Below are 12843 nucleotides of genomic sequence, written 5' to 3'. Positions count from 1 at the left end.
TGTATTACAGATATTTAAGCCTGCGGGTATCGTTAGCCGCCCTGAATCCTGTTGAAAGTTTATATAAAATATATAAACAATAAGATAAATAAAACCCGGGCTCTTACCCCATCGTGAACGAGGGCTTTCAGGAGTGCTCCAGCTTCTTCATGAACCTGGAGAGGAAAGCGTTGCCTTTAGACAGAGGCCGGTGGGGCTCCCCTGCGTTCCGGCCTCTTCCCACCACTCCCCTGCCACCCCTCATCCCCTGCTCCGGCCTCCTTCCACCACCAGCCACAAAGCCTCCGCGTCCTTCCTTTCTTTTCCTTCCTTTCTCTCTCCCTTCCTTCCTTCCTCTTCCTTCCTTCCACTCTCTTGCCTTCCTTCCCATCTTTCTTTCTTCCCGTCTTTCTTTCTTTCTCTTCCTTTTTCCCTCCTTCCTTCCACTCTCTTGCCTTCCTTCCTTCCCCTCTCTTTCTTTCCTTCCTTCCTTCCTCTCTCTTTCTTTCCTTCCTTTCCTCCTTCCGCCCCGTCTTTCTTTCTTTCTTTCCTTCCTTCATTCCCTCCTTCCTTCCGCTCTCTCTTTCCTACCTGTCTTCCCTCCTTCTTTCCACCCTTCCCCTTTCCTTCCTTCCTTCCCTCGCTTCTTCTTTCACCTCTCTCTCTCTCTCTCTTTCCTTCCTTTCCTCCTTCCTTCCTCTCTTCCTTTCTTCCCATCTTTCTTTCCTTCCTTCTCTTCTTCCTTCCTTCCTTTCCTACCTGTCTTCCCTCCTTCTTTCCACCCTTCCCCTCTTTCCTTCCTTTCTTCCCTCGCTTCTTCCTTCACCTCTCTCTCTCTACCTTCCTTCCCTCTCTCTTCAACTCTCTCTCTCTTGCCTTCTATGCTGCCCAATCCCTGGGGGCTCAGAGAGGGGGAGAAGGGCTGGGCGCAGGGGGTCCCGACCGAGGGCTGATGTCCCGGCTGCCTTTACCTGTAGGACTGCAGCACGTCGATGATCCCCACGTAGAGGAGCAACCTTTCCCCCTTAGCATTGCGGGCCGGGATGCCCCCCATCCTGCAGGGGAGAGGAAACAGAGGCAGAGCGTGGGTGGGTGGGTAGGGTGGGGGGCTCAGGCTGGAGCCAGGGGCGGCTGGAAGAAGATCCCCATTACACACACACACACACACACACCCTCCAAGGATACCAGAGGAAGCTTCCCTGGACCCTCCAGAGTCCAACAGGAAAACCGGAAGTCCCTTTTTCTGAAGTTTCTCAGGGCCTTCTCTGAGTGGGCCCCCGCGGGGGGGGTGTCTCTCTGGCCGCTGCACTTACTGGTCGTCGGTCTCGATGGTGCCCCCCCTGCGGGCCTCCCCCTGGATGGCCTCCATGGCGGTGGAGTAGAGGGCCCGCTGGCCGGCCGGCCGCCTGGTGTCCGCGAGGGAGGCCCCGTCCGCCACCGCCCGTTCTCGCTGGGCCAGGTCCATGTTGTGAACGGCCACCAGCAGGCTGTAGTCCATGATCTTGAAGCTCTGCAGGACCTGGAGAATTGGGGAGGGGGGGAGTCAGCCGAAAAGAAGGAAGGTCCTCAATGAAGGCGCGAGGGGGCCTGATCCTGCCAGGTCCAGGCTGGGCTCCCACCGCTCCCTTTCCCCGGCTCAGGTGAGTAGAGAAGGAGAAGGAAAGGTGGGCTTTGCCCCAGGACATTATAAAAGCCACCTCTCTCTACCTATCTACCTACCCATCCATCTACCTATCTCCTACCTATCTATCTCCTGTCTGTCTACCTAATCTATTTCCTATCTACCTACCTACCTACCTACCTCCTGTCTGTCTGTCTCTCTATCTACCCACTTACCTATCTCCTGTCTGTCTACCTACCTACCTACCTAATCTATTTCCTACCAACCTACCTACCTGTCTACCTATCTATCTCCTGTCTGTCTGTCTACCTAATCTATTTCCTACCTACCTACCTACCTACCTCCTGTCTGTCTCTCTATCTATCTACCCACTTACCTATCTCCTGTCTATCTACCTACCTAATCTATTTCCTACCTACCTGTCTATCTATCTCCTGTCTGTCTATCTCTCTATCTATCTATCTACTACCTACCTATCTACCTACCTGTTTGTCTATCATCTATCTGGCTACCTAACTCCTGTCTGTCTCTCTCTCCATCTACCCACTTACCTATCTCCTGTCTATCTACCTACCTAATCTATTTCCTACCTACCTGTCTATCTATCTATCTCCTGCCTATCTGTTTGTCTGTCTATTCTCTCTCTCATTTGTTTCCCTCTCTCTCTCAATCTTTCTCTCTTTTTCCCCCCACACCCTGATTAGGTGGCGCAGCAGGTAGAGGGCTGTACTGCAGGCCACTGAAGCTGACTTGTAGATCTGAAGGTCAGCGGTTCAAATCTCATCACCGGCTCAAGGTTGACTCAGCCTTCCCTCCTTCCGAGGTGGGTCAAATGAGGACCCGGATTGTGGGGGCAATAGGCTGGCTCTGTTTTTTAAAAGTGCTTTTGCTAACATGTTGTAAGCCACCCTGAGTCTAAGGAGAAGGGCGGCATAACAATCGAATAAATCAAATAAATAAATACATAAAATAAATAAATAAATTAGCCCTCCCCGTGATCTCATTTCCTTCTGGGGTCTTTCTTTCTGGGTGAGGCCAAGATTGCTTGGAGAAGCTCCCACCCTCAAAATTAAACGGGCCCCCTCCCTGCTTTCAACAGTTGGGGAAGAGACCGGAGTCACCATCGCGCCCGGCCTCTCCCGAAAACCCTCGGAGTGAGGACCCCTTTGGGGACCCCCACACTGGACGGACGGAGGGACCTACCAGGCAGTCCCTCTGCAGGGTCTTGCAGAGGGCGCTGTGCATGTCGGCGTCCAGGAAGAGCCCGTCGGGGACGTCCTGCACAAAGTCCAGGTCCTTGTACGTGGGGAAGACCTTGTCGCGCTCCTTCTGCGAGGCCCGGCGCTTGTAGGTGGAGCCCTTCAGGTCGTACTTCTGGTGCATGCGCACCGAGCGCGGAAGGAGGTTGTTCATCACCACGATGCGGATGTTCTTCCCGCCCGCCTGGACGCAGTAGAGGCCGTAGAACTTGGGCAGCAGCGTCCGGGGGTTCTGGTTCAGGTTCTGCAGGGAGGGAGGGGGAGGGAGAAAGAAGGGGGGGGTCCTTAAGGACTCACAGCCTTAAAAAGGCCTGGGGCTGTTGAGCATAATAATAATAGTAATAATAATAATAATAATAATAATAATAATAATAATAATAATAACAATAATAATAATTTATTAGATTTGTATGCCGCCTCTCTCCGAAGACTCGCGGCGGCTCACAACAATAATAAAAGCAATATTAAAGTAGAACAAATCTAATATTAAAAAACATATAAAACCCTGTCATTATTTAAAAAAACAAGCAACACATTCATACCAAACATAAAACAAAATATAAAAAAGCCTGGGGGAAAGGTGTCTCAACTCCCCCATGCCTGGCGGTATAAGTGAGTCTTGAGTAGTTTGCAGAAGACAGGGAGGGTGGGGGCAGTTCTAATCTCCGGGGGGGAGTTGGTTCCATAGGGCCGGGGCCACCACAGAGAAGGCCCTTCACTCCGCTCCAGCCAGTACTTCTGAATGACTGATGTTGGGGGTTTTTAAATTGTATTTGCAACCACTGTGTGTTTTATTGTTGGATGCTACCCTGAGTCCATTTGGAGAAGTTTAACTAAAACAAATTTGACTAAATAACTAGAAACACAGAAGACGGACGGCAGAAAAAGACCCCCTGGTCCGTCTCGTCTGCCCTATGTATTTATAGATCATTTCCTGTATTATATACGATAATAATAATAATAATAATAATAATAATAATAATAATAATAGGGTTATGTCCGGAAGCAGAAATATTTTGGTCTAGGATTCAAAACTGGTTGAAAGAAATGTTAAATTATAAATTACATAGAAACCTAGAAGATTGATGGCAGAAAAAGACCCCCTGGTCCATCTAGTCTGCCCTTATGCTATTTCCTGCCTTTTATCTTAGGATGGATCTATGTTTATCCCATAGGCATGTTTAAATTCAGTCACTGTGGATTGACCAACCACGTCTGTTGGAAGTTTGCTCCAAGCATCTACTACTCTTTCAGTCAAATAATATTTTCTCTTTCCCCCAACTGACCTCTGATTGTGCCCCCTGGTTCTTGGGTTCACTTTCCTATTAAAAACACTCCCCTCCTGAACCTTATTGAACCCTTTCACGTAACTAACTAAATAAAATAAATAAAAACTCCCCGTACAGATCCTCAGTCACCCTTTTTCTCAAAAGTTGCAGGGCCACCAAGGGACAGAGGGAGGGCCAAGGCAGGAGAGAGAGAGGGTGTGTGTGTGGGTCTCCCGGGACTGCCTCGCCCCCTCCCCCCCAAAGGAAGGCCGCCCAGCCTGGGCTTCTCACCATGTAGTATCCTGGCAGCAGCTTCTGCAGAAACTCCGCTTCCTTGTGCTGGACGGTCTTGATGATGAACTCGTCGTCGCTGGAGACGTAGAAGATGGAGCCGCTGGCGCCTGAGTTGGAGAGCTCGATCAGGGGCTCACTGCAGAGGGAGCACTACGGGGAGGGAGGGGCGGAGGGGGCATCAGGGGCTGGAAACCTCCCCCCCCCCACTCCTCTCTTGCCTCCCCCAAATTTAACTGAATTGGATAATTCAATCATTCTTTTTCCTACCTAAAAGAGGCCGACAATTCAGGTGTGTCTTATACTATGCTATATGTAGTATATATATAGTAGTATATATATATATATAAGGTAGTATATACGTATACGCTTTCTTCCCCCAAAGCTTTTTTCCCAGCCCTAACCAGGTGCTAGCAGCTTTCCCAGTGCTTACTTTGCAGGCTCTGTCATTGTTACTCTCTGCAAAGAATGTTTTCCAAGCCCTAAGTCTTTGCAGGGTTTTTTTTATTGCTCTACATGCTCCCAATGTTTCTTTCCAGCCCTAAACAAGTGCTAATAATATTCCCAGCTCTTAGTGGCTTGCAAGCTCTTTCATTGTTATTCTCTCCGAATGAAGTTTTTTTTAAAGCCCTTAACCAGGGGATAAAATAATCTGCTGAAACTGACCAGGCTAAGGACGCTGGCCAGACGAATACCTGGTAAGCAGATTCTTTTCCCTGTTTTCCTCCCCAAAAACTTAGGTGCGTCTCATACTCCAAAACATACGATAATTTAACATATTTGATTTGTGCGCCTACGAAAGGCGTCCCCATCCAAGCCAGGAGGGCTGGCCAGGGCTCAACTCACCAAGTAGTCGTCCGGCCGGATGCCGAAAAGCTCCCGGAAGTATCGGAAGGCCACGGGGGCGTACGTCTTGAAGCGGAAGTCGTTGTAGTGGTGGGCTGGGGTCAGGTTGCTGCCTTCGCTGCGGGGAAGAGAGAGGGGAGATCAGTGTCTGGAGGGAGGGAGGGGGTGGGCGGAGGAGGGGGGGGGCATGGGGACGGGGTGGGGCATCTCACCCGGGGAAGAAGATGCTCTCCACCACGTAGAAATCCTGCATCAGGACGTCACGCTCCGGCTTGGTGCTGAGGCTGCCCACCGTGTGGGTGATGCCCAGCTGGATGGCGCCTTTGAGAGCCGAGGACGTGGTCTGCGAGAGACGAGGGGGGCAGAGGAGGGGAGAAAAGGAGCCGATTTTAAGCCAGAAAAAAACCCCACGATAAATTTTTACAAAAATACATTTTTAAAATTGCTTTTTTAAAAAAATATTTTTTTAAAAAAATAAAAATTTTATCATTACATTTTATTTAATAATACATTTTGATAAATTTTATCATTACATGTTAATAATAAAAATAATTTTATTATATATAAATTATGTAGTGTGTATGTAGTATGTTTCCATGTGTGAATGGTAATGGATGATTTAACTCCATTAGTTTTTATTATAGTTTGTTATATTAATTGGATTTTTTTAGTTATGTATACTGTATATTGTTTTTTGACAAGTTGTGATCTGCATACAAATCCAATAAATAAAAAAATAAGTAAGTAAGCAACTATAAACATAGTTAACTCTTTACAAGTTTAAAATAAGAGATGCTTACACATATGATCGAAACATTTAAATATATTAAAGGGTTAAATAGGGTTCAGGAGGGAAGTGTTTTTAATAGGAAAGTGAACACAAGAACAAGGGGACACAATCTGAGGTTAGTTGGGGGAAAGATCAAAAGCAACATGAGAAAATATTATTTTACTGAAAGAGTAGTAGGTGCTTGGAACAAACTTCCAGCAGACGTGGTAGATAAATCCACAGTAACTGAATTTAAACATGCCTGGGATAAACATAGATCCATCCTAAGATAAAATACAGAAAATAGTGTAAGGGCAGACTAGATGGACCATGAGGTCTTTTTCTGCCGTCAGACTTCTATGTTTCTATGTTGTTCTTTTTTGTTTTATCTATTATGAATGTATATGTATATATTAATGCGCTCATTCTTTGAACTGAACTATAAATCTAAATTGTAATGAATACAGGTCATGACCTGTGGAGAACTATGAGATTTATTCCTTTTTTATTCTGTGAAAACCAATCAATAAACTTTAATAATAATAATAATAACAACAACATAGGAACCTAGAAGATTGACGACAGAAAAAGACCTCCTGGTCCATCTCGTCTGCCCTTACACTATTTCCTGCATTTCATCTTAGTATGGATATAATAATAATAATAATAATAATAATAATAATAATAATAATAATTGCTCAAAAGAATAAAGGGAACCCTCAATTAACCCACCCTGGATCTGAATGGATGAAATATCCTCATTGAATCCTTCGTTCTGTACGGAGTTGGAGGTGCACAGGAGCAGGTGGAATTGATCACCTGTTCAATTTCAATGGACAGTTTGATTTCACGGAAGTTTGATTTACTTGGGAGTTATATTGTGTTGTTGAAGGGTTCCCTTTATTCTCTTAAGCAGTGTATATTATATGTATGTTTTTATTAAATTAAATTAAATCCTCCTCCCATTCTTTTTGCAAACACCCCAAACACGTCCTGGCCCGCTCGGTGTTTGTTGAGCTTTGCTGAGTTTAAGCCGTTTTTGTTGCCAAACCAGCATTTTAAGGTAACTTTTTGGAGTCGGTTATCCCTGGGAAAGCCCCCCCCCCAGGTGTTACCCAGCCCTGGAACGGGGCAGAGAGGGGGGCAGGGGCAGCGCATTCAATCCCATTTAGCCCAGACTCCCCATAAACCCCTTTCGGAATCTCACAGGCAGGGTAGGACTAGCGCTGAATCCGGGCCCGCTTCTGGTAGACTGCGCTCGGAGGCCGTGAAAAAGGGGGGCACCCCACCTTCCACCTGCAGCCCACCTGGACCTTAACCCCCACTCTTAATTTTGAAGGTCCTTTGAATTTGGCTAGGCCAGCTAAGTGGCTGGACGGAGGCCGGAAGCTGATTCTTGGATGGGGGAAGTTCCTGACTGCCCCATGGTGGGGGGGGGCGGACAGGAGGGGGGGAGAACCTGGCCTGCCTCGAAGCCTGGGACTTGCCCTGCCAAAGCCTTCCGTAAATCACGGGGTGTGTTTACGTCAAAGGTGGGGCGCTTCCCTTGCCCTGGGGAATCCCCCGGAGGCTTTCGCTTCCTGCTTCCCCCTCCCGGCAACCCCAAACTCCCATCTCCCACTCTGGGGAGAGGTAGGGGGCCTAGACCCCCCCCCCAAGCCTTGAACGGTGGTGGTGGGGTTCCTTCCACTCATCTTTTTGGGGAGACCACAGCAGAATCATTTGTGCCCCGGAAAGATTTTGGGGGCAGCTCCTAATCTGGCTTCTCCCCCGCCCCATTCTAAGAAGGCCGGGTTGGGGGCACCCCTTTGCCTGCCTGAATAACAGGGGCAGGGCTTCTGCTAACCTCGGGGACCACCCTTGGCTGCCTAGAAGTGAAACTATGCCCAGATGCCTCCTAGGAGGGACTGAATTTAATTACAACTTTAATTTGCAATAAAACTTTGCATTTGCCGCATAGAAAAAACATATCCCACAAACCTCTACAATAATATTATGATTTATCATTGATAAAAGGGTGAACAAATCCAAACCCACAAAACACAAACCTTCACCCAACCTTAGAAACCTAAAACTTTTATCTATATTGATAGCAAAGATCTTAAAAGCTGTAGAGCAATCGGGTCGACAGATGAGTTTCACACTATTTACGACATTTGATAAACTCATAAATGAACTTATTCCTTCTTCTTTTATTTTTAATTTCTCTTCTTTTCTCTTCTTTTCTCCCTTTTCTCTCGTTTTCTTTCTCTCCTCTTTATTCTCTTCCCTTATGTGTGTATTTTATTTTATAACTGCATACTCAAAATTCATATAAATTTGAACTAATATTTACATAGTCCTTTTGCTTTCTGTATCCCCTCCCCCATTTATCTTCAGTAAAGATTATATTTAAAAAGAGAAAAATTGGAAGCTTCTATTTGGGTCATTCTGTCAAGCGGACCAATTTTCCGAAACCTTCCCCACTTGACCACCTCCGATTTCAAGGAAGCTTTGGACATATTTGCCCGATCGCAAGTAGGTGTGTTGTCTTTTAATGCTGTTACTGTTGTTATTGACTTTTATTACTAGATTTTAACTGTTTTTGTTGTATGTATGTATTTTGTTTTGCATTTATTTCTATTGTTAGCCGCTCAGAGTCCGTTTGGAGTGTGCGGCATATACATACAACAAACAAATAAATAAACAAACAAACAAATAAATTTATTTCTTATGGTATAAAACGGAGGTGTGCCAAATCTTAGGACCATATCCTAAAATTCTGCGCACCTCAATTTTACACCATCAGAAATATATGTGAAAAGTTTCAATGAATAATTAATAATAATAATAATAATAATAATAAAAAACATGATGTTTTTTATTACTGTTGTTAGCCACCCCGAGTCTACGGAGAGGGACGGCATACAAATCCAATAAATAAATAAATAAATAAATAAATAATAAATAATAATAGAAGGTGGTGGAGTGGTCCAACTTGACAAACTATGACCCGTTTTGATCTATTTTTCCCCCCTGCACTTTTGTCTCAGTTCAGATGCCTTTCTTCAATGCCTGGAGTTAGATTGACTGCTGTGTGTGCATGGCTCTTTTAAAGTTATTATTTATCGTTATTATTGATTTTATTATGTATCTGTGATTGTATTTTGATATTATTGTATTGATCGCATTTGTTAGCCTCTCTGAGTCCGCTTTCGCATGGGCAGCATATAAATACAATAAATAAATAAATACATTTAGAAACATAGAAGTCTGACGGCTGAAAAAAGACCCTCTGGTCCATCTCGTCTGCCCTTGTACTATTTCCTGTCTTTTATCTTAGGATGGATCTATGTTTATCCCAGGCAGGTTTACATTCAGTTCCTGTGGATTCTTCCTTCCTCCCTTCCTTCTCTTTCTTTCCTTCCTCCCTTCCTCATTCATTGAAGGATAGAGAATTGATGGCAGAAAAATTCCTCCTGGTCCATCTCGTCTGCCCTTATCCTATTTCCTGTCTTTGATCTTAGGATGGATCTATGTTTATCCCAGGCATGTTTTAAATTCAGTCCCTGTAGATTGACCAACCACGTCTACTGGAAATTTGTTCTACTACCCTTTACTTATTAACAAATAATAAATAAAATGCCGAAAACGCAACAGGTGGGAAGCAGAATTGGTGGGGAGGGAAGGAAGGGAAAGGGACTGGCTTGGTTCGGCTGAAGACGGGGAGGAATGGCCTTCTCCAACCCCCCCCCCCAGGGCATTCCTCCCCCCAGAACAACTATCCTTGGGGGGGGGTGTCCCCAAGCCCCCACCCCCCACCCACAATCTCTGGGCACAGAAAGAGGGGCCACTTACGGAGAGAGGCGGCATCCGAAAGGACCCATCCCGGCTAATGTCCATTTCAGAGCCCACTGGAACATGCTGGCCCAGATCCCAGCCCCCCACAGGTCCGGGGGACGGAGGATACGAAGAGGAGGAGGAGCGGGGAGCTATGCTTGCTCCATTTGGGGGGCCAACGGGGGGCAAGAGAGACCCCGGGAGGGAAGCAACCACTGCCACCGTCTTCGAGAGTCCAAAGAAAGGAGGCGAAAGAAGTCCTTCTCCCTTCCTCCTCCTCCCAGCCACCAGCGATCTGGGTAGAAACCTACCAGTAGAAACCTGTCCGTCAAGCTGCACCTGGGCCTTTTATGCCCGGCGCCGGGTGGCGTGACTCAGAGGCTGGGGAATGTGAGGAGGAGGAGGAGGGAGGCGGGCCAGGCGAGGGAGGGGAGGGAAGGAGGAAGGGAGGCCTTCGGAGGGGAGGGGCCGGACGCCCGCCTACCTTCTTGTAGGTGGTCTCCCCGCTGGAATCCACGCTCCGGTGGCCCTTCTTGATGGTCTGGTGGCCGGAGGAGCCCGGCACCTGCGGGCAGAAAGAAAGAACCCCCCCTCAAAATCAATTGAGACACTCGGGAAAGGAGGAGAGGGTCGGAGAGGAAGTAGAGAGAGAGAAAGAGAAAGGAAAAAATGAAAGAGGGAAAGAGAGAGGGGGGGTTTAGGAGGAGTGGAGGGAAAGTAGGGAGGGAGGAGGAGGAGGAAAGGGTGGATTGCAAGGAAGGACATGGTTAAAAGGGCAGACAAGGTTTGTTTTTTTTATTCTTAGTTGATGAACGATGGATAAAAGGTCCAGTTATCAACTCTGGAAGACATGTCGAGTTTGTGTATGGTGAGGTGGAGAGAGAGAGAAAGGAAAAAATGAAAGAGGGAAAGAGAGAGAGGGGTTTAGGAGGAGTGAAGGGAAAGTAGAGAGGTAGGAGGAGGAAAGGGTAGAAGAAGAAAGGGGGGGGTTCAAGGAAGAATGGCCTTCTCTGTGGTGGCCCCGGCCCTCTGGAATCAACTCCCCCCGGAGATCAGGACTGCCTCCACCCTCCTTGCCTTTGGTAAGTTCCTGAAAACCCACTTATGTCATGGGGAAATTAATATACTATTAATACACTATTATGATTTATGTATGGTTTATGTGGGTTTCATGATTGTTTTTTTTAATTAAAAAGGTTTTAAATCCTGTTTTTAATATTGGATTTGTCCTCTGTCTATTGCGTGTTGTGAGCCGCTCCGAGTCTTCGGAGAGGGGCGGCATACAAATCTAATAAATAAATAACAATAAAGGGGCAGGCAAGGTTTTTTTTCAATTCTTAAAAATGAAATGAGAGTTGATGAACGATGGATAAAAGGTGCCATGATCAATTCTGGAAGACACAGGTGACAGGGGAAGGTGTAAACACGTTGAGTTTGTGCATGAGGAGGGGGAGAGAAAAAGGAAAAAATGAAAGAGGGAGAGAGGGGGGGTTAGGAGGAGTGAAGGGAAAGTAGGGAGGTAGGAGATGGAAAGGGTAGAAGAAGAAAGGGGGGGGTGTTCAAGGAAGAATGGCCTTCTCTGTGGCGGCCCCGGCCCTCTGGAATCAACTCCCCCCAGAGATCAGGACTGCCCTCACCCTCCTTGCCTTTGGTAATATTTACGTAGTCCTTTTGCTTTCTGTATGTTTGTGCATGAGGAGGGGGACAAAAATTTTTAAAAATGAGGGGAGGGGGAAAATGACACCCCCCTCCAAACGTTGCAACTTTAAGGCTTGGGGACTTCAACTCCCAGAATTCTCCAGCTGGAGAATTCTGGGAGTTGGAGTCCACAAGCCTTAAAGTTGCCATGTTTGGGGACCCTTGTCCCAGAGCCTGAAGCCTGGGGAGATTTAAATTAATTTAATTTATAATTTAATTTCTTCTTTAGGGGGAAAAAAAAGGAATAATAGAATGGAAACTCACCTCCAGGGACTTTTTGAAGGTCCCGCCTGAGGGGGCCCCTGGGAGGAAGGAAAAGGGGAGAGGGTGAGACCCCCGTCCTTGATTGGGGAGGGGAAGCCCCGCTTGCCCCCCCCTGCAAACCCAAAGCCCCCCCCCCCTCCTCCCTAGCCTCCTGCTTCAGCTCAATTCTGCCCTGGGTGGAGAGGAGGGCAGGAAGGGGACCCTCCACCCTTCAAAGCCGCCCCTCCATCTCCCCCCCCCCTCAATTGCCCCTAGAGGCTCCCCCCTGGCCTGGCAGCTTGACGCGTTATCCGGGCACCACCACAATCCTCCAAAGTCCGAGGGGCCGAGGGCTCAGCACCGGAGGCCAAAGGGGGGGGGGGAACGACCCACATCGCTGGGGGGAAACTCCTGCCACCTGCCATCCATCCAAAAGGCTCTGGGCAATGGAAGGCCTGCGGGCAGTAGCCGGCTATGGGCCCCCCACACTGGAACCTTCGGGAACAGCCCTTAGCCGTCCCGAGTAGAAATCCAATTAATAACATAAAATAAATAAACAGACCCCGTTCTCAACCTGGGGGTCGGGACCCCTTTAAGGGTCAGATGACCGTTTCACTGGGGGTTGCCTAAGACCCTGGGGAAAAAGACAAATTTTCTAAAGGGGGGGACAAAATAATGGAAACACTTGACTTTTTGGCATCACATTTGAATCCATCAAAACCTGACATATTTTGATGTTTGTTTGTTTTTAAATTCTCTTGTTTTGATGTGTTTTTAAAAGTCCCTTTTTTAAAACAAAAATTTAAGGAAATGGGTTATAACCTTCTAGAAATGGCAGAGCTCTCAGACTTTCAGAGAGGCCCAATTGTTGGTGCTCGAATGGCAGGCGCTAGTGTCACAAAAAGTGCCCGAATGTTTGGCGTTTCAAGAGTCACGACTGCTTTTGAAAGAGAAGGGAAAACGTCCCCAGCCAAGCACAGGTCTGGTTGAAAGTCGAAGTTGTCTGAGAGAGACCAGTCGGACTCTAATGCGAATGGTTAGAGCGGATCG

The 12843-nt window shown here is 47.1% G+C and overlaps 1 protein-coding gene across 1 annotated transcript in view; it reads right to left on the bottom strand.

The window, feature by feature from the left end:
• LOC139175483 (putative PIP5K1A and PSMD4-like protein) overlaps positions 1 to 12843 on the bottom strand; it is a 40584-nt gene that overhangs the window by 20531 nt on the left and 7210 nt on the right. Inside the window, 10 exon segments of the mRNA XM_070766608.1 lie at positions 108 to 130; positions 133 to 155; positions 951 to 1034; positions 1293 to 1498; positions 2804 to 3103; positions 4419 to 4571; positions 5265 to 5382; positions 5477 to 5607; positions 10337 to 10417; positions 11815 to 11852. Coding sequence (XP_070622709.1) covers positions 108 to 130; positions 133 to 155; positions 951 to 1034; positions 1293 to 1498; positions 2804 to 3103; positions 4419 to 4571; positions 5265 to 5382; positions 5477 to 5607; positions 10337 to 10417; positions 11815 to 11852 — 1157 coding nt within the window.

Source organism: Erythrolamprus reginae, chromosome 13, assembly GCF_031021105.1.
Source record: "Erythrolamprus reginae isolate rEryReg1 chromosome 13, rEryReg1.hap1, whole genome shotgun sequence".
Taxonomy (NCBI): Eukaryota; Metazoa; Chordata; class Lepidosauria; order Squamata; family Dipsadidae; genus Erythrolamprus; species Erythrolamprus reginae.
Note: the sequence above shows the minus strand (reverse complement) of the source record. Positions and strands in the feature narration are given on the sequence as shown.